Source organism: Narcine bancroftii, chromosome 5 (genome assembly GCF_036971445.1).
Source record: "Narcine bancroftii isolate sNarBan1 chromosome 5, sNarBan1.hap1, whole genome shotgun sequence".
NCBI classification, from domain to species: domain Eukaryota; kingdom Metazoa; phylum Chordata; class Chondrichthyes; order Torpediniformes; family Narcinidae; genus Narcine; species Narcine bancroftii.
Genome location: NC_091473.1, coordinates 134,504,640 through 134,526,462, shown reverse-complemented (window position 1 = coordinate 134,526,462; position 21,823 = coordinate 134,504,640). Strand labels below are relative to the sequence as shown.

The 21,823-nt window shown below is 37.9% G+C and overlaps 1 protein-coding gene across 3 annotated transcripts in view; it reads left to right on the top strand.

Moving 5' to 3' along the window:
- The first annotated feature begins 2,171 nt into the window (after window positions 1-2,171).
- The window catches only part of LOC138762815 (uncharacterized), a 145,117-nt gene continuing 125,465 nt past the window's right edge, over window positions 2,172-21,823 (top strand). For all 3 annotated transcript variants that reach the window (XM_069936364.1, XM_069936363.1, XM_069936362.1), the window contains exons 1-2: window positions 2,172-2,490; window positions 5,364-5,522. In XM_069936364.1, coding sequence (XP_069792465.1) covers window positions 2,383-2,490; window positions 5,364-5,522 — 267 coding nt within the window. In that variant the 5' untranslated portion in view covers window positions 2,172-2,382. The remainder of the gene's footprint in view (window positions 2,491-5,363; window positions 5,523-21,823) is intronic.

Genomic DNA, 21,823 nt, shown 5'->3' with positions numbered 1-21,823 from the left:
GCGAGGGGGGGGGATAAATTTGAGATGGTTGATGTCTCAGCACCAGTTGGAAAAAAAATGGTCCAGAGTGGGTAATTGGCCAGGACGAGGTGTCCAGGAGGAAGAAGAAGGCTTGAAGCAGGATAAAAGGTCTTGGGTGGGTGATGGAGAGTCATAGTCATGGAAGTGGGCCTGGAGACAGAGGCGATGTAAGAAGAGTTCAGAATTGTGGTGTGCGCGGAACTCATTGAGATGTGGGTGGAGGGAGACCACACAAGTAAGACTCCTTAAATGAGTCTCTGATTGAGTTTGTTGTTAAGGAGTCTGATGGTGGAGGGGTTGCAGCTGTTCCTGAACCTGGTTGTATCAGTCTTGTGCCACCTACACCTCTTTCCTGATGGCAACAGTGAGAATGGCATGTGCTGTGTGGTGTGGCTCTTTGATGATTGCTGCTGCTCTCCAGTGGCAGCGTTCCCTGTAGATGTTCACAATAGTAGGGAAGGTTTTGCCTGTGATGTCATGCACAGTGCCCACTACCTTTTGGAAGGCTTTCCACTCAGGGGTATTGGTGTTCCCATACCTGACTGTGAAAGAGCCACTCAGAACATTTTACACCATAGCTCTGTAGAAATTTGCCAGGATTTATGGTGTCATATCAAACCACAACAAACTCCTGTGGAAGTAGAGGGGCTGACATGCTTTTCTTCATGATCCCATTTTTGAGTTGGGTCCAGGAAAGAGCCTCCAAGATAGTGACTCCCAAGAACCTAAATTTGCTCACCCTCTCCACCTCTGATCCTCAATGATCACTGGATCAATGATCACTTATACTTACAATTTTATTTTCTAGATATCAAGAGTTTATTTCTTGGAATAAATAAATTGACAGAAAAGTATGTATAAATGAACAACGGCAAAGTTTATACACTGGGAAAAGTAGATGTGGCTAAGTTGTTTCCCAGGGTAGGGGAGTCAAGGACCAAGAGGGCACAACATCTAGATTTAAGGAGGAATTTCCTTAGCCAGGGAGTAGTGAACCCCTGGAATTTTCTGCCGTGGCCGGCTGCGACGGTCAGGTCGTTGGCAGAGATTTATGTATCGAAATAGTCAGAATATCAAAAGGTATGGGGAAAAAGAAGGAAAGTGGGGCCAAGTGGGAGAATGGCTCATGATGGAATGGTGGAGAGGACTTAGATGTTTTAATTTCTTTTAAATATTTAGAAATACAGCATAGTACAGGCCATTTCATCCAACAAGTCCATACCGCCCAATTTACACGGAATTAACCAATACCCCCGATACATTTCAAATGGTGAGAGGAAACTAGAGCCCCCAAGAAAATCCCACGCATATATGGGGAGAATGTACAAACTCCTTACAGACAACATGGGATATGAACCATGTGTAAAGGTTAAAACCTTGTGATTAAAAAAAAAACATTGTTAATTTTGTATCTATCCCTTTAAGGAAAATTGTTGTTTGGTGTGTTACTATAGAGACATCATAAGTCATAATATCTGGGCCAACCGTGAGTTTGTATCTCATTCTACAAAGAACCATGACAGAGAAGTAAGCTCGAGACATTTTTCTTTGAATTCATCCTAATTTCATCTTAATTTATCTTAATCATCTTATTTTGGTTTATATCTGTTTGGGGTTGAATATTGTAATATATGTATACAATGTGCTTTGTTTACTCATGAACTCAATGAAAATCTCATTGTGAAGTTATGCAAAATGTTTATTCATTTTATCAATGAATTAAAGTTTCTTAAAGCTGAAACTACAAAGTTTGATTTATTGGATTAATAAGGTGGTAATTTGAAATATCGTCACTTACGTTTCTATTTTGATGGCATGTTTTGAAATTGGGAAATTCTAGAACTTGGAAAGTATAATCTATATTCTTATTCAAAGAAAAGTTAGGATTGTGAAAGCTATCTGAAATAACTCAATTTATTAAGCACTTAACCTGTAAAGAAGTTTAGTTTTCTGTGAAAAGTTTCTAGAAGCATCTATGAGAACAATGTGTGTCTGATTGAGCAGTTTAAATTGAGCTGAAGCCTTGAACGACACTTGTAACCTTGGAAAAGAACATAGAGCTCTGGTTTGCAGGATCTGGCAGGAAGCCCGGAAAAAATGTTTTGATAAGTTGTGAAGACAACAGATAACGAAGCCAGTTTGTGAACTAACACACACAAACAATTCAACCAGAGAAATCTTTTTAAAGGGACCACTCAAGATACAAATTTGCTTACAGTTCCAAAGAAGCCAGGAAAAGACAGGCTGCAGTGTGAAGAATCCAAGATGGAGAAGAAGTCTTGACAGGCTAAAGACCTTGAACAAACAGCTCCTCTCAAAGAGCCATTTGGTTGTGAGTTGAGTCAGCATGGTGGACTCACAATGCTTGGCAGGAGATTGGATCCAGCCACCATTGAAGAAGCGGCTTCAACCACCAAGCAAGAAGAAGACTCTGATAGGGCACTGCAGGCCTCATTAGCTGGCTTAAAGGTTAGTGGAACTGGAACAGATGAATGTATGTTGCAAAGCCCCACTGGTGCTGTACCAAGCAAAATGCTGAAGATAGAGTGGTATCTGAAAGTTCAGAGGTGAATCCTGATGATAGTATTTTCAGGGTTATGAGCGTAAGAAGATCTTCAACGTCTTCTAGACCAAGTAGAGCTTCGCGTGCTTCAAGCATATCAGCTATGCCTGCTGAGGCGCAAGCAGATTTGGCTGCTATCTGTACACAAAGTGAGTGGTTGGTGCTTTAGAAGATATGGAAGCTGAAATGAAGAATCAGGAATTGAAGTAACAAATGGTTAATGAACAAAAATGATTATTGAAGAGAGAAAAGAAAAAACTAGATCTAGAGGAAGAACATGCTATGAATATGGCCAAAGTAAAAGTATTAGCTCAGGCTTCTACAAGATCTATCGCTCAAAATGAAATACCCAAAGGGCTCGCACCTAACATTCCAGCAGGTGCCGCAGCCACAAGAATCGAGTGTACTCAAGCAAAGATGGTGCTGCAGGTGCTCAACTGTCATTGACTAATTCTGTGGAAAGGCCTAGCGGCATTCTATCTTTTTCGAGTATGAATCTTCCCGAAAGTAGAGCATTTCAACCAGATTCAACCACGCGAGTTGATCATACTCAACAATTATTGTCTCTTTGTGTTTTGCTGAAGAACCAGTGACAAGTCAAGGATCTCCACCAATGTCATCACTTACAACTCAAGGTCCTACACCTATGGCACCAGTTCAAGTTCCTTATGCTCCATTCACCACAAGACAGCCAGTTGCAAGCCATGATGGACAAGACAATATCATTTATAGCAAAACAAAATGAAATCTCTGCTATGTTAGCGCAGCAACAAGGTTCATATGGTTTACTGAAGAAGGAAATTCCAGTTTTTAATGGAGACCCATGACAATATCGACATTCATGAACTCCTACTAAAAATACTAAAGAACGTCTGTACTACCTGGAACAGTTTACTGGAGGACAGGTGAAGGAGTTAGTCAGAAGTTACTAATATATGAATCCAGAACAAAGTTTTTAAAAGGCAAAAGAATTATTGCGTCCTCATTATGGGGATGAACATCAAATCGCAAAGGCTCAGATGGACAAGATTCTTTCTCGGCCAGCAATAAAATCAGAGGACACAAAGACTTTACAAGCATGTGCAATCTTTCTGAGAGGAGGTTGTAATGCGATGGGAAGTAGGGTACATTTGCTTGCTAATTTGTCGATTATTGACAATAAATTACCTTGTAAGCTGAGGGACTTATTGAGAACCAAAGTTGCAGAGCTTAAGATTCTTCCTGAAAGGGATGCCACTTTTGTGGATGTTGTACAATTCTTGGAATGGCATGTGCATGTTTACACCACACCAGCATTTGTAAATATTAAGGACAGTTCAAAAGTTCCTAAAGATGTAAAGAAGTCTAAATTGTCATCTCAACAGAAACCAAAGGGAAGTATCTTTGTTACTGCTGTGTCAGATACAAGCACAAGAAAGAACAAGGAAACAATGGAAAAAAAGGATCAGACTGTTCAGGAAGGCAGTTTGTGTTGCAAAGATAAGCATGCTTTAAAAAAAAGTTCACAATTGGAGAAAAAGTTGCATGATGAGAAATAAACCTTTTTTAAAGAAGAATGGAATATGTTTTGGTTGCTTGCATAAAGGACACATCAGCAAAACTTGTAATAAGTGACTCAGTTGTGAGTTATGCAGTTTTAAAGTTACTGCATTCTCAACGAAGTAAAGTTGAGAAAAAGTCAAACAATCTGAATCCAAGACTAAAGGCACAGTCTGAGAAGATGCTCCAGCTTCAATTCAGACAGAGTCTTACTGGAGCCGGTGACAAAGCTCTCTTAATAGTTCCTGTGCAGGTTAAAGATAAAAAAGGAAGCTTCATACTGAAGACCAACACATTGCTTGATCCAGGGAGTACTACATCATTTTGTACTGCTGAATTAATCTTCATGGAAAAAGATTACAAATCTTGTTGAAGACAATGACTGATGAAAGGAACATTAAACTAATATAGTTTCAGGTTTAGAGATAGCTGGATTGAATAGCAATGAATTTTGTGATCTTCCAAGTATATATACTCAGAAGACTATGCCTGAGAATAAGGAGAATATTCCATATCAGGATGATGTCAAACAGTGGTATCATCTAAAAGACATTTGCTTACCCAAGATTGATGCTAAAATTGAGATGTTAATTGGATTAGATGTACCAAAAGCTCTCAATCCTTTAGAAGTAATAAGGAGTCAAAATTATGGACCTTATGCCTTGAGAACATTGCTTGGATGGAAAATTAATGGATCATTAGGAGTAAAAATGAATAATAATCAGGAGTTGTCGAATGTAAATGCCATAGTATTTCAGTTGTCAAATAATGATCTGTGGGAACAACAGTTTAAAATTGATTTCCCTGAATGTCGCAAAGATATTCAAGAACCTTCGAAGGAGAATAAACAGTTACTGGATATAGTTTTAAATTCTGTGAAACATGTTGATGGTCATTGTCTGTATGCCAGACAATAAAATAATTGCAGAACAATGTATGCTGAATTTGAAGGGAAAATTCAAAAGAAATTCTTCCTTTCATTTGGAATACACCAATGTCATGTCAGATATGATAACCAAGGGTTATGTGAAAAAGGCATCAGAACATATCTTGGGGGGGGGGGGGGGGCGGCATGGCAAGATGGCATAGAAGAAAGACGTGTATTCCACCTTTCCCCAGTTGGATCACTAAATACCCTGTTTTTAAAAAGCATAATAGTTAAAAATAATATTTACAGTTGTTTAAATAACAGTGATTTATGATGGCATCTAATGTGAAAAAATTTAAACCTCAACTTCAGAAAAAATTACCCTACAAAAGTGAGGAAGAATTGAGGCCTATCTGCATAGCTGAATCCATAGAGTCGTCGTTGAGAGTTTCCAAGCCTCAGAGGACTCCAGCCCGTTCGCGTTTGACTCCGTCGCTGATCCTGCCTCCGCAAGATGGTGCCGACACCTTGGTGAGTTCAGCCGTTGCCGACCCGCGTTAACGTGAAGCTGTGCATGTGGGCGGCACGGGCGACAAGGGGACCAGCGAACCCGCAACCTCGCTGGGTGGCCTGGTGGCACGCAGTGTAGCATCAGAGGACTCTCTTGAGTGTCGCATCCTGGGTCTGAGAATTGTTGGATAAAGTATGAGCTGTGGGGGAGCTTGAACGCCGGCATCCCGAAGAGGTTGGGGTGCTGGCGTTGGGTGTCCAGACACGCAGCCATTCAGCTTAAGGACTTATGATGTCTGAGGAAGAAGAGGAACTTACCTTATAGAATTTGTCCTGGAGGAGAAACCTGTAGTTAAAGGAGGTAGATCTCAAAAAGTGGAGGTGGAATCTGGAATGGATTCAGTGTTTACTGTTTTGGAAGGGATTGCTTGTCAAATGCATAATATGTAAAAACAAATATCAACTCAAGTGAATCAAGGATTTATGGAGATGAAATGTCAACTGTGAAACAAGAAATGACTGTAGTTAAGAGTGATATTAATAGATGCATAAAATCAGTTGATACTGTGCAAGATAATTTTAAGAAAATTGAAACAGCCTTTTCTGAGTGTCAAAATCAGATGGAATGTAATAGAGAAGAAATGGAAAAAGTGGAAGGTTCTTTTGTAGATTGGGGGATTCAAAAAAGAGATTTAATGAAGATGATTAATTCATTGGAAAATCAAAGCCGAAGAATAATGTGAAAATAGTTTGTCTTCCAGAGAACATTGAAGGTGCTGATCCTATAAAAAATTTTAAGCACTGGATCCCAGAGGTGTTGGGTAAAGAGCTTTTTCCTGAAGGGTTGGAACTGGATAGGGCTCACAGAGCCCTGAGAAGAAAACCACTTCCAGGACAAACATTGAGAGCAGTCTTGGTTTGTTGTTTAAAGTATCAAGATAGAGAAATGATTTTGTGTATGGCAGTACAGAAAGCATGGCAGAATCAGTCTCCATTAATGGTTCAAAATAACAGTGTGTTCTTTTATACCGATTTGAAGATGAAGAGAATTTAATATGGCCAAAGATGTTTTGTGGCAAAAAGGCTTCAAGTTTGCTTTTCATTATCCTGCAATTTTGAAGGTTCTTTGAGAATGATCATAATGTTTTGGATTTTGTTAATTCTTTGCTGGAATTGTAAAGAAATTGGTATTCTCCTCCATTGTCTCCTAAGAGGAGGGTAAATGGAAATGGACAAGGGAATGGAAAGAATGGGAAGTATGGAAAGAATGGAAAGAAAGAAGAGTTGACACAAAGTCTTCTTGATGTTGAAGATCCAGAGCTGTCGTTGGGCTTGGAATCATTGGGCTGAATATATGGACTATATTTTATTGTGTTTAATTAAATAATAAATATGTATCTGGCTGGAGGTGGGGGGGGGGGGGGTGTGGATAACACTGAAAAATTTGATAGTCATCTCCCGCTAGTGGATTTACCACACTCAGATTTTTTAGGGTATTACTACCTTTGGGTGGTTTTTTTTTGTATTTTTTTCATTTTAATTATTTTTTTGAGGGTGTTTTTGGAAGAATTATAGAGGGGAGCATTACTTCATAGTGTCTAAATATATTAGTAGTTAAAAAAAGATGTCCAAATTGAATTTTGCAACTTTTAATGTTCAGGGATTAAATAATCCAATTAAGAGAAAAAGAATATTGGCTTATATTAAAAAAAAAGTGTTTTTTTTACAAGAAACACATCTGACTGAAAAAGAACATTTGAAATTGAAAAGAGATTGGGTTGGTCATGCTTTTTCTTCTTTTAATTCTAAGGCAAGAGGAGTAGCGATTTTGATTCATAAAAATTTACTATTTGAATTGGAATCGTCCGAGGGGTATGCTGGCAGAGTGTTAAGAGTGAACTGTAAAATTTTTGCTGAATCTTGGACTTTGCTGAATCTTTATGCCCCTAATATAGATGATGAGCGGTTTATTTCAGAAGCTTTTCTATTGTTAACTCAAGCTAATGAAAATGATTTAGTTGGTGGTGATTTTGATTGTGTTTTGAACCCCTTATTGGACAGAAATCCAAAAAGTATAAGGAAATCAAAGATGGCAACACAAATTAATGTGTTAATGAAAGATTTAAATTTGGTGGGTATTTGGAGAAAAGTTAATCCTACAGAGAAATATTTATCTTTTTATTCTTCATGACATGATTCATTTTCTAGAATTTATTTATATTTGGTATCAGCTCATTTACAGGGTAGAGTATTATGAGCTGAATATAAAAGTAGAGTTAGATCAGATCATTCATTATTATTTTTTTCTTGTGAAAGTTCGGAGGTAGTATATCCGTCGTTTAGATGGAGGTTTAACGCAATGTTATTGAAAAAAAAACAGAATTTGTTACTTTTATAAAGAGCATATCTCTTTATTTTTGACTGAGAATGTTAATTCTGTGGATAGTCATTTTGTAATATGGGATGCTTTAAAAGCTTATTTGAGGGGGCAGATTATTAGTTATTCTACAAAAGTTAAGAAACAATATATGGCAGAAAGTTTAGAGTTAGAAAATCAGATTGCTGAATTAGAGAAAGATTTTCAGAAAGATGCAACAAAAGTTAAAAAAGTCGCATTAGCGAGGTTGAAATTACATTATAATACTTTACAAACTTATCAGTTTGAGTGCTTAATTAATCGATCTAAACAACGTTATTATGATTTGGGGGAAAGAGCTCATAAGGTACTTGCTTGGCAATTGAAAGCTGAACAGACATCTCGTATTATTAATGCTGTTAAGAAGATTTCAAAAGTTACTTATAAACCTCATGAAATTAATGACCAGATTTATTCATTTTATCTAAAATTATATACTTCTGAGGGGAAACAGGATAATGGTTCTATTGACTCTTACTTATCTAAATTTAAGTTACCGGTATTAGGTGGAAATGATGTTCAGGAATTGGAATCTCCATTTATGGATTTTGAAATTAAGGAAGCTATTCAGGAAATGCCTAATGGAAAGTCCCCAGGGGATGATGGATTCCCTGTGGAATTTTACAAATTTTTTAATGATGATTTCTCTAATGTATTTGGAGAAGTGTTGAATCAAGTTACTGAAGATCAGAAGTTACCAGAATAAAGTGCTTTAATAACTGTCATTCCAAAAAAAGATAGAGATCCATTAAAAGTGTCTTCATATAGACCTATTTCTTTATTAAATGTAGATTATAAAATTATAGTGAAAGTATTAGCTAATAGACTTGCTAAATATTTACCTAAATTGGTGCATATTGATCAACAGGTTTTATTAAGAATAGAAATGCATCAGACAATTAATTACTTTGGTCAATGCATATTGAAAGCAATCTAACAATCCTATGGTGGTTGCAATAGATGCAGAAAAAGCTTTTGATAGGGTTGAGTGGGTTTTTTTAATTTAAAGTAGTAGAGAAATTTAAATTCAGCCCTTCTTTTATTGGTTGGGTTAAGGCTTTATATACGAACCCAATTGATAGGGTGGTGACAAATGGACAGATTTCTTTACCATTTAAATTGACTCGTTCAACTCGACAGGGCTGCCCATTGTCACCAGCCTTATTTGTGTTGGTTATTGAACCGTTAGCTCGGGCTATTAGACAAAATGAAGAAATTAGAGGGATGAGGGTTAAGAATGAAGAATATAAAATTAACTTATTTGCGGACGATGTGTTGGTATATTTGATGGGACCGGAGCGGTCATTGAAACAATTGCAAGAGTGTTTGCTGAAATTTGGAGAATTATTGGGATATAAAAGTAAAATTTTACCAGTTGGAGTGGGAGATTATTCTGAATTTAAAACTATTACAAAATTAAGGTGGACAAGTAACATTACATAGACACATCAGGCTTACCGGTCCATGCCAGGGCTCGTTGTCTGGCGCCTGATAAATTGCAGCAAGCCAAGGCAGAATTTAAAGCAATGGAAGAATTGGGTATCATCCAATGCTCAAACAACCCTTGGGCCTCATCTTTGCATATGGTACCCAAGAAGACAGGTGGATGGAGACCCTGCGGCAACTACCGTAGGCTTAATGATATCACTATATCTGACAGATACCCAATTCCACACATACAGGATTTCATTGCCCATATGCATCATTGCCACATATTTACAAAGATTGATTTGGTTAAAGGATATCACCGATTATTGAGAATGATATTCCCAAGTCAGCAATTGTTACACCGTTTGGTCTTTTTGAATTCCTCAGAATACCATTTGGCTTAAAGTATGCCGTGCAAACTATTCAGAGGCTTATGGACGCTCTAGGCAGAGATTTAGACTTTATGTATATTTACTTGGACAACATCCTTATAGCAAGTCAAAATTAGCAAGATCACTGCCTGCATTTGTGTCGTCTTTTCCTATGGCTCCAAGACTTTGGTTTGACAATTAACCTTGACAAGTGTCAATTTGGCAAGTCAACTATAGAATTCTTAGGGCATAAAATTACAGCAGACAGCATATCTCCGTTATCAGGCAAGGTAGACGACATCCGTACATTCTCCAGACCTGCCACCATCAAAGGGCTACAGAAATTTTTGGGAATAATAAATTTTTATCACAGATTTATTCCTGGGATTGCTGTCATCCTGCGACCCCTGTTTGACATCATCACTGCTCCAAGCAAAAACATTTCCTGGAGCACCGAGGCAGAGGCCGCATTTATGTCTGCCAAAGAGGCATTAGCCAAAGCAGCGATGCTTGCGCATCCAAATCCTGAAGCTGCTTTGACGCTTAGCACAGATGCCCCGGGAACAGCTGTGGGTGCAGTTCTGGAACAATATATCAATGGCCATTATCAGCCCCTTGCCTTCTTTAGTCGTCATCTAAGACCAGCGGAAATGAAGTACAGCGCCTTTGATCGAGAACTTTTAGCACTTTATCTGGCTGTAAGGCACTTTCGATATATTTTGGAAGGTCGACATTTCACCATATTCACAGACTATAAACCACACATTTTTGCCTTTAGCAAAGTCACAGATCCTACATTTGTCCTGCATTTCGGAGTTTACTACGGATATACGTCATATTTCGGGAAAGGACAATCTGGTTGCAGATGTGCTCTCTAGATCAAGTGTGTGCAATATTCAAAGTGGAGTCAACATTGCTGAACTGGTTGTGGCACAATCCGTGGATCCGATATACAGGCATACAGTACAGCTATTACTACATTCGACAGGTGGCACCACAACAAGGTAGTCCAGAACTCCTTTGTGATGTATCATTGGGCTATCCTCGACCATTGGTCCCATTACATTGATGACATTCACAATCTATCACATCCATCCATCAGGACTTCAGTCAAAATAATTTCAAACAAGTGCATGATGCATGGGCTGAAAAAAGACATCGCGCAATGGGCATGAATGTGTATATCCTGTCAATCTGCGAAAATTCAACACTACACCAAGGCACCCCTACAGCTTTTCCCGACAATGCGCAGATTTGAGCATGTGCATGTGGATCTGGTTGGACCATTACCAGTATCACAGGACATGAGGTATATTCTCACGATAGTAGAACACTTCACATGCTGGCCAGAAGGCATTCCATTACCAGTCAGTGATTCTGAGGCATGTGCTAGAGCATTCATCTTAAATTGGATTGCTAGATTTGGAGTGCCTACACACATAACTTTGGATTGTGGACCACAGTTCACTTCCGCGTTATGGGCTTCCTTGGCTTGTTTTTGTGATACACAGTTGCACCACACTACTGCATACCATCCACAGTCCAATGGCCTGGTGGAACGTTTCCATCGACAACTTAAATCTTCACTGAAGGCCAGACTCACCGGCCCCAACTGGGTTGATGAACTACCTTGGATTCTACTAGGAGTACGAACAGCTCTGAAAGAAGATCTGTCTGCATCATCTGCAGAATTGATGTATGGTTCCAGGAGATATTCACTTCACAAGCAATTCAGACATGGACGTCCTGCAACAACTCCACAAGGATATTACTAACAGCAAACCATCCTCTACCAACTGACATGGCAAACCTAGGCAACAAGTGCCCCAATCACTATTAAACACTGAATTTGTTTTCGTACGAAGACAGGTTCTAGGGTCACCATTACTAAAACTATATGAAAGATCATTTCATGTGATTAAGAGAGATGGAGTGGTATATACATTAGACATTAGAGGGCATCCACAGCTATTCAGCACTGACAGACTTAAACCCACCCATACGGACCCTACTTCACCAGTTCAGTGCCCTCAACCCAGGCGATGTGGACATCCACCTAAGTCAAGCATATCTGGCATCTTAAGTTACGGTGATGATTCTGGGGGGGGGTGATGTAGCAGGCGCACAGCGTGGTATTGCGAATCGCCACCATCAATTCACAGACTTACTTGACACATTGCGGATTAGCAGTGCTGGGCACCAAAGTACAGCGAGTGGATCAGATGAAGCCCCTCCCTAAAGGCACAAAACGCTAATGGCTCATAGCTTTAACCTGCTGGTCATGTAGACCAGCAGCTGTTCACTAATGAGTTCATTAACAGGCAGGGAATAAAAGGTCTGTATATGTCGGCAATAAACCAGTCTTGAGTTGACTACTTTTGTGTGTGTTTGCCTTTATTTAGTAGCATCTACCGTAGTAGCCACTACAATTGAATACTATTCAAATATCTAATGAGAATAATCTGATTATTTAATTAATTTGCTATTATTTTTCATGGTTTTGTTTGAAAAAAGCAGTAGCATGGATTCCTAGGTTAAAAACTATGTTTTTACATCGTATTAGGAAAGAGAATCTGAAGTCTCGAAAGAGCTAATAGTTGCTGAGTTAGCGAATGCTGAATTGGAGATCATTCATTTTTGTCTGAGAAGGGTGTTTGATAATGAGATATCAAAATTGAAGAAGAATCTGAATGTTACAAAAGCAAGTCATGTTTACAAGTTAAAATCCTATTCTTGTAAATGATTATTGAGAGTCGGAGGAAGATTGGAAAAAGCAATAATACCAGAAGAAGTAAAACGTCCAATTATCTTAGCTAAGGAATTTCATATTTCTGAATTGATTGTTCAATACATACATGAGGAAACAGGTCATGGTGATTGTTATCATGTGTCAGAATTATGCCAGAAATATTGGATACTTGGAGCCACATCATTGATCAAAATGTTTTAATTGTTGAGGATCAAATGCTAAACCTCGACAACAACAAATGGTTGATTTGCCACAGGACAAAGTTTCACCTGATTAACCCCCATTTATATACGTGAGAGTTGATTAATTTGGTGCTTTGCAAGTAAAATGAGGAAGAAATGATGAAAAATGATATGGAGATATTTTTATCTGTTCAACTATGAGAACAATTCATATTGAAGTAGCACCATCACCGGACATGGTCAAGTAAAAGAATTACATTCTGATAATGGATATAACTTTACAGGAACTCAATTAGAGTTATGAATGGCAATTCAAAATTAGAATCAACATCAAATTCATGATACATTACTTCAAAAAGAAATTAGTTGGATATTTAACCCACCTGCAGGATCACATCATGATGGTGTGTGGGAAAGAATGATTAGATCAATCTGAAAAATTCATAATTCCATTTTGTATAATCAAATACTGAATGACAACAATCTTCAGACAGTATTGTGAAAAATTAAAGCTTTTCTTATAATAATTGGGGTTGGAATGTAAAGGTTAAAACGTGTTTTTTTTAACTTTTTGCTAATTTTTTAGCCTATCCCTTTAAGGAAAATTGTTGTTTGTAGTGTTACCATAGTTTCTATGATGTCATAAGTCATAATATCTGGGCCATCTGAGAGGTTGCATCTCATTCTTGAAAGAATCATGTCAGAGATGTAAGCTCAAGATATTTTCTTTGAATTCATCTTAATTTTGTCTTAATCATCTTCATTCATCTTAATCATCTTATTTTGGATTATATCTATTTGGAGTTGAATCTTTGGCTTGGCTTCGCGAACGAAGATTTATGGAGGGGGTAAAAAGTCCACGTCAGCTGCAGGCTCGTTTGTGGCTGACAAGTCCGATGCGGGACAGGCAGACACGATTGCAGCGGTTGCAAGGGAAAATTGGTTGGTTGGGGTTGGGTGTTGGGTTTTTCCTCCTTTGCCTTTTGTCAGTGAGGTGGGCTCTGCGGTCTTCTTCAAAGGAGGTTGCTGCCCGCCAAACTGTGAGGCGCCAAGATGCACGGTTTGAGGCGTTATCAGCGTGGCAGGCACCAAGAGATTTCTTTAGGCAGTCCTTGTACCTTTTCTTTGGTGCACCTCTGTCACGGTGGCCAGTGGAGAGCTCGCCATATAACACGATCTTGGGAAGGCGATGGTCCTCCATTCTTTGAATATCATTATATTATTATACAATATGCTTCATTTACTCATAGTTATGAAAATCTCAATGCAAAGTTATGCAAAATGGTTATTTGTTTTATCAATGAATTAAAGCAATTTACAGCTGCAACTCTGAAGTTTGATTTATTGGATTAATAAAATGGTCATTCAGAATATCAGCACTCATGTTTCTGTGAAGATAGCATGTTTTGAAATTGGGAAATACTAGAACTTGGAAAGTGTCGTCTATACCATGGTCCTGATCTTGGCACTGTGAAGGTGATGCGCTAACCGGTATGCTAACTGTTCTGTATGTGGGTCGAATGGCCTATATCTACTCCTATATCTTATGGTCTTATGGTCTTCCTATATGTTATCATAAATTGAGCACTCATTTTTATTGAAAAACACTGTTAACTTGGTTTCCCTCTATATAGATGTCCTCTCACCAGCACTTCTCCATTGTTTCTACTTCTGTTGAGATGAATTGATTAAAAAAACACAAGGGCCAGTCGCACACTCTTATCCATTTTATTCTGCATCTTGATGACAACAGGTTTGCACGATCCATCCCCAGCTTTTTCGAGCCTTTATATTCAGGGAGGCAGTTTCAATCTCACAGTTGGTTGCATCTAACATAAAGCTAAGGAAAAAAGAGACTAGTTTGAAGGTGAGCAGCTGGAGATTTAAAAGGGATCTTGAGAGTAAAGTTTTTTTTTCCTCAGAAATTCATTCACATCTGGAACTTGCTGTCAAAGGAGCTAATGGAACCAGATACACTTACCAAGTCTAAGGCGTAATTTGACAGACATTTTAGGCAAGGCATACTGTAGAAGGCTACAGGCCTAGTGTGAGGAAACAGGATTCAAGTGGATGGGCTATAAAGGTCTGTAAGATCATTGTGGACCACAGGGTCCATTTCTGTGCTCTAGAACTCTACGATTCAATGAGAAGGCATTTTTATCTATTTAGGTTAGTGATTGATAAGAGTTAGTGGTATCACAAGAGTGGGAGACTGGCAGATTAATGATGGAATGTGGACTTAAAAGGAACCTTTTGGATCTTCACCCTGAAATTGTATAATGTGGCTATTAGGAAAAGATGAAACTTCAAATTACGTGCTTTTAAAAAAATTCCTTAGTAAGTTCTAATGTTTCCTATATTTAATTTTTTATCTTTATGTTTAAATCTTTTTCTCACTTTTGTTTCGGTTTATAGCTTATTTCATCATTTTCATTATCTTGCAGCTTAATGTACATGTTCGTTATAAATCTTTTAATTATCATTGTGTCTGTAATCACATATTCAAAACTGCTTCCTTCTGGTAACCTCAGTCTGTTTCCCAATTTGTCCTTTAAGTAGGCTTTCAGTTGATACTATGCAAACATTGTACCATATTTGTACTTAATTTGTTCAAATGTTAATAAATTATTTCCCAAAAAACAATTTTCTATTCTTTTAATTCCTTTTCTATCCTATTCTCTAAAGGAATGGTTATCTATTGTGAAAGGGATTAGTTGATTTTGCATCAATAATCATTTTGGTAGGAAGGAGTCATGTGATGGAGTAGTGGTCAGTAGGAGAATACCAGCCCTCTCTAGAAAAGAAGGAAAAAAGTGAAGAAAAATAAAGCCACAGACACACAGAACACAACAAATAAAAAATAAAGGTGTGGAGAAAATGACACCTAAGAAAGAAAAGCCAAAAATAATGGGAAGAAAAGAAGAAAGAAAGACACTGGAAGAGAAAGATGAAGGCCTTACCTGTATGAAGAAGCAGGGACCTGCTGTGGAAAGAGGAGCTGACTCCCTGAGGTCAGTGGACACCCCGCAGGGTCGCGACCCATCGAACGCAGGATTGCAAAGATGACTCACGGAGCCAAACAGAGGTGCGCAACCGCGCACGACAAAGACAACACTGACGGGAGGGGGGACCAGCTGTGGAGTGAAACTCCACAGCCCAAACAGCTGAGAGAGACCCCACAGCAGGGTTCCCAGTGGGAAGATACAGAAAATAACGGGAACGAGAGGGAGGAGAATGAAAAAAGGAAATCAGAGACACAACAGATAACCAACCCAGAAGAAGAGGACCAACATCAAGACACATGGAAAAAAAAACCCCAACAAACTGAGACAAGCAGCTCAACAAGAAAGTCAGAAGAGACACAGATACAAGGAAGAGAAATAGAAAAAACAAACCCAAGAGCAGACACAGAAGAAGAAGAAGGAGAACACCAAGTTCTGCACAGAAGAATAGGAGGTAAAATGAATGGACAGTACATAGATACAATTTTTTTTCAAGAACAAATGAAAGCATTAAAAGAATGGCTGACACTAGAATTTAATGAAATGTAAAGAAAAATGAAAAGTACAGAAGAAAAAGTGAGTAGAATAGAGCTGGTCATAACAGATGTAGGGAAAGGATTAGAAAATGTGGAAGAACGTGTCATGGCGGTAGAAATGGAAGTGAACGATTTAAAAAGAAAATTGGAAGAAAGTGACAAAAAAGTTAAAGAAACACAAGAGTTGTTAGCTTAGAAGATGGATATAATGGAAAACTATAGTAGGCGAAACAATATAAAGATAGTGGGCCTTAAGGAAAATGAAGAAGGCAAAGATATGAAAGAATTTATAAAAGAATGGATCCCAAAAGTCCTGGGAATGCCAGAAATGCAGGAAAGAATGGAAATAGAAAGGGCACACAGAACATTAGTCCTGAAACCACAGTCACAGCAAAAACCAAGATCCGTTTTATTAAAATTCCTGCGATACATGAGAAAAGAAAATATATTGGAGAGGGCAAGGAATAAAATTAGAGAAGACAAAAAAAAACCCTGAAATACAAAGGTCAAAAAAAAAATTTCTACCCAGACATAAGTTTTAAGCTCCTGAAGAAGAGGAAGGAGTTTAATGCAGCAAAATCATTCCTAAGGAAGAAAGGCTATAAATTTATGTTAAGATATCCAGTGGTGCTTAAAATAGTTATCCCGGGGCAGCAAAGCAGACTGTTCTCGAATCCGGAGAAGGCATGAGAATTTGCAGAATGCCTGCAAAACATAAAGAGAGATGAAGAAATGTAACAAGAACAAGAATGACGACAAACTTCATATAAAGAAGAAGAAGAATGTATAAGTAAGAACTAAATGAGGGAAGAAAAGGGAAGTAAGGGAAAAGGGGGGAAAAAACAGGAGGGGGTTGAAAAAAAGAAAAAAGAGAAGAAAGAGGGGGAGCTTTGTTGTAATGTGGAGATAAAAGTATTTTCTGGAGGGGGTTGGGTGGGAGAGAATAACAGTCACTGCGAAATCAGTTGACGCTTGTGAGCGGGTTCACAATCCAAATGGAGAGGAGAGTTGTGGTTGCTCAGAAAGGGACAAGGGGCAACTCAGAAAGGGGGGACATTTGAGGTTAAGGGAATTTTAGATGTGGGAATAGTGGAAATATCTTATGTTTTGGACGTGTTGTCATACAGTGCATTCAAAAAAAGAAAACTGAGAGATGAAAATGGGGAAAAGGGGAAAGGTAGTGATGAGGAAGCAGAAATGAGAGGTAAACAAAGTATGATAGGAGGGGACTTTAACCTTAATTTGGACTCAAAGATGGATAAAATTGGACAAAAGACTAGCAGAAAGAACAAAGTAGCCAAATTTATGGTTAAATCAATGCAGGAAATGCAACTTATGGATATATGGAGGGGACAACACCCAAAGGAGAAGGAATACTCATATTATTTGAGTAGACATAAAATATACTCAAGGATTGACTGTTTCCTGTTGTCAGCCCACATCAAAGGGAGAGTTAGGAAAATAGAATATAAAGCTAGATTGTTATCGCATCACTCACCCCTGTTATTAGCAATAGAGCTGGAGGACATCCCACCAAGAATGTATAGATGGAGATTAAACTCCATGCTACTTAAAAGACAGGATTTAGAGAATTCATTGAGTGCCAAATTAAAATGTACCTTGAAATAAATACAGAATCAGTGAAAGATAAATTTATATTATGGGATGCAATGAAAGCCTTCATTAGAGGGCAGATAATAAGTTATGTAACTAAGATGAAGAAGGACTACAATCAGGAAATAGAACAGCTGGAAAGGGAAATAGTAAGTACAGAAAAGGAACTAGCAAAAAGGGAAGATACAACAAAAAGGAGAGAATTGGCGAACAAAAAGAAATACGAAACACTACAAACAGTACAAGGTGGAGAAGAACATAATGAAGACAAAGCAGAAGTATTATGAGATAGGAGAAAAAACGCACAAAATACTAGCTTGGCAGCTTAAAACAGAACAAACTAAAAGAACGGTTTTGGCATTAAGGAAAAAGGACAAACAAATTACATATAATCCAACAGAGATCAATGAAAACTTCAAGGAATTCTACGAGCAATTATATCAAACTGAGAACGAAGGGAAAGAAGACAAAATAGATGAGATTCTAGCTAAAATTGAACTACCAAAATTGCAAGAAGAGGAGCCAAACAAATTGATAAAACCATTTGAAATAGAGGAAATACAGGATATATTAAAAAAGCTACCGAACAATAAAACGCGGGAAGAGGACGGACTCCCAATAGAATTCTATAAAACATTTAAAGACTTATTAATTTCTCCTCTCCTGGAAGTAATGAACCAGATTGAAGAAACACAAAACATGCCAGATTGATGTAAAACAGCAATAATTACAGTAATACCAAAGATAGGGAAAGATACACTAACACCAGCATCGTATAGATCAATATCTCTACTCAACACAGATTATAAGATAATAGCTAAATTATTATCAAACATATTGGCCGACTGTATACCAAAAATAGTAAAACTAGATCAAACTGGATTTATTAAGAAAAGACGAACAATGGACAATATCTGTAAGTTCATTAACTTAATACGTGTAGTACAAGGAAATAAGAGGCCAACATTGGCGGTTGCTTTAGATGCAGAGAAAGCCTTTGACAGGGTAGAATGGAATTATTTATTTAAGGTACTACAGAGGTTCAACCTACCAGAGAAATATATTAATTGGATTAAAGCATTATATAAGGGACCATTGGCGAAGGTGACAGTAAATGGATATATATCAAACCAATTTAAATTAAGCAGGTCAACTAGGCAGGGATGCCTACTATCTCCCTCACCATTTACGTTAGCTATAGAACCCTTGGCAGAACTGATAAGAACAGAAAATAAAATAAAAGGGATAAAAATAAAAGAGAAGGAATATAAAATCAGTCTATTTGCAGATGATGTCATAGTATACTTAACAGTGAATTTCATAAGAAATTGAAGGAAAATGGAGAAGTATCGGGGTACAAGATCAACTCAAATAAAAGTGAAGTGATGCCAATGAATAATGTGGATTTCACAAAGTTTAAGAAATAATCACCATTTAAATGGCAAACACAAGCAATCCGATACCTAGGTATTCGACTAGATAGCAGTCTAGGCCATCTATACAAATTAAATTATCAGCCATTAATGAAGAAATTACAAGATGACTCTTCCACCAGCATTGTCTCTGCTCCATCCTCAACATTCATTGGAGCAACTTCATCCCTAACATCGAAGTACTCAAGATGGCAGAGGCCGACAGCATCGAATCCACGCTGTTGAAGATCCAACTGCGCTGGGTAGGTCACGTCTCCAGAATGGAGGACCATCGCCTCCCCAAGATCGTGTTATATGGCGAGCTCTCCACTGGCCATCGTGTCAGAGGTGCACCAAAGAAGAGGTACAAGGACTGCCTAAAGAAATCTCTTGGTGCATGCCACATTGACCACCACCAGTGGGCTGATATCACCTCAAACCATGCATCTTGGCGCTTCACAGTTCGGCGGGCAGCAACCTCCTTTGAAGAAGACTGCAGAGGCCACATCACTGACAAAAGACAAAGGAGGAAAAACCCAACACCCAACCCCAACCAACCAATTTTCCCCTGCAACCACTGCAACCGTGTCTGCCTGTCCCGCATCGGACTTGTCAGCCACAAACGAGTCTGCAGCTGACGTGGACATTTACCCCTCCATAAATCTTCATCCGCGAAGCCAAGCCAAAGAACAAGATGACTTAGAACATTGGAAAAATTTACCACTAACACTGATAGGAAGGGTAAATTGCATTAAAATTAATGTCTTCCCAAGGATACAATACCTATTTCAATCATTACCAATGCCCTTAACAGAGAAATTCTTCAATGAGCTAAAGAAAATAATAAGGAAATTCTTATTGAAAGGAGAGAAACCAAGGAAAACACTAGATGAATTAACTGAATGGTACAAACAAGGGGGCTTACAACTACCAAATTTAAGAATTATTATAGAGCAGCACAATTAAGATACCTATCAAATTTTTATCAAACAAGGGTAAAACCAGATTGGACCAGATTAGAGTTAGATAAAATAGGGGAGAAGGTACCAGAACATATACTATATAAGTGGGATGAAAAGCTTATGCAATATAGAAGTTCACCAGTACTGCACCATTTGGAACATTTGGAAGAAGATTCACGTAGAAAGGAAAAAAGCAAATTACCAGCTACCAAAATTATTATTAACGCAAAATCAACTAATCCCTTTCACAATAGATAACCTTTCCTTTAGAGAATGAGAGAGAAAAGGGATCAAAAAAATAGAAAATAATTTATTATCTTTTGAACAAATGAAGTACAAATATGGTATAACTCACGGTACAATGTTTGCATACCACCAACTGAAAACCTACTTAAAGGACAAATTGGGAAGCAGGCTGAGGTTACCAGAAGGAAGCAATTTTGAATATGTGATTACAGACACAATGATAATTAAAAGATTTATAAGAAACATGTACATCAAACTGCAAGAGAAAGAGAATGAGGAAATAAGCTGTAAACCTAAACAAAAGTGGGAACCAAAATCTAGACATAAAGATAAAGAATGAAACATGGGAAAAGCTATGCTCTGGAACTATGAGAAATACAATAAACACAAGGTTACGCATGATACAATACAATTGGTTACACAGGATATACACCACGCCCCAAAAGTTAAATAAATGGGATCCAACAGTATCAGATAAATATGTTCATTGTAAGAAGGAAACGGGAACAACAGAACATGCAATTTGGGGATGTGAGAAAGTGGAAAGGTTTTGGGAAGCTCTAAATCAGGTATTAAATAAAATCACAAAAAACAACATACCAAAAAATGAAGAGATCTTTCTTCTAAGTAATATAAGAAGTAAAAAACTTGGACTCGATTTAGATGAAGTACAAAAAAGATTTATTATGATAGCCTTAGCTGTAGCAAAAAAAATGTATAATGTCAACTTGGAAATCAGAAGAGAGCCTGAGAGTACAACACTGGTACATAGAAATGAATAAATGTATTCCATTGGGAAAAATAACATATAATTTAAGAAATAACATCACAGTATTCAAACAAATTTGGGAACCGTATATGGAACACAACAGAGAGGGCCTACCGTGGACCTGCACTCCCTAAAATGACAGAAGGAGAAGAAGACGAAATGACCTGACCCAGTGTGTAAAAGTAGATAACACAAATTTTCTTGTTTATTTTCATTGTGTGATGACATTGTTTAATGGGTTTATTGTATTGTATATGTTGAACGTTTAATGGGTTTGGAGGGGGTGGAAGGGGGGGGGGAGGGAAGGTAGGGGGAAAAAAGGGGAGAAAATGCCACTGTGTATATTTAAGAGGGAAATGTTTGTATGTATTTTGATTGATATGGTTTATAGTGTGAAAAAAAATGTTCTAATGTATGTCACAATCAATTAATTACTCGGGATAACATAATCACTATACTGATTCCTGATTTCATTTACACATAGCAAAGCCACAAAGAAAAATTTGTCCATGGGCTCATGATAAACAGTACTTCCAGGTGAAGCCTGGAATCTTGTGAATCTGCAGGGATAATGTAAGTCAATGGTTTTCAAACTGTCCTCCTAAACTCGCATTCCACCTTAAGTAATTCCTATG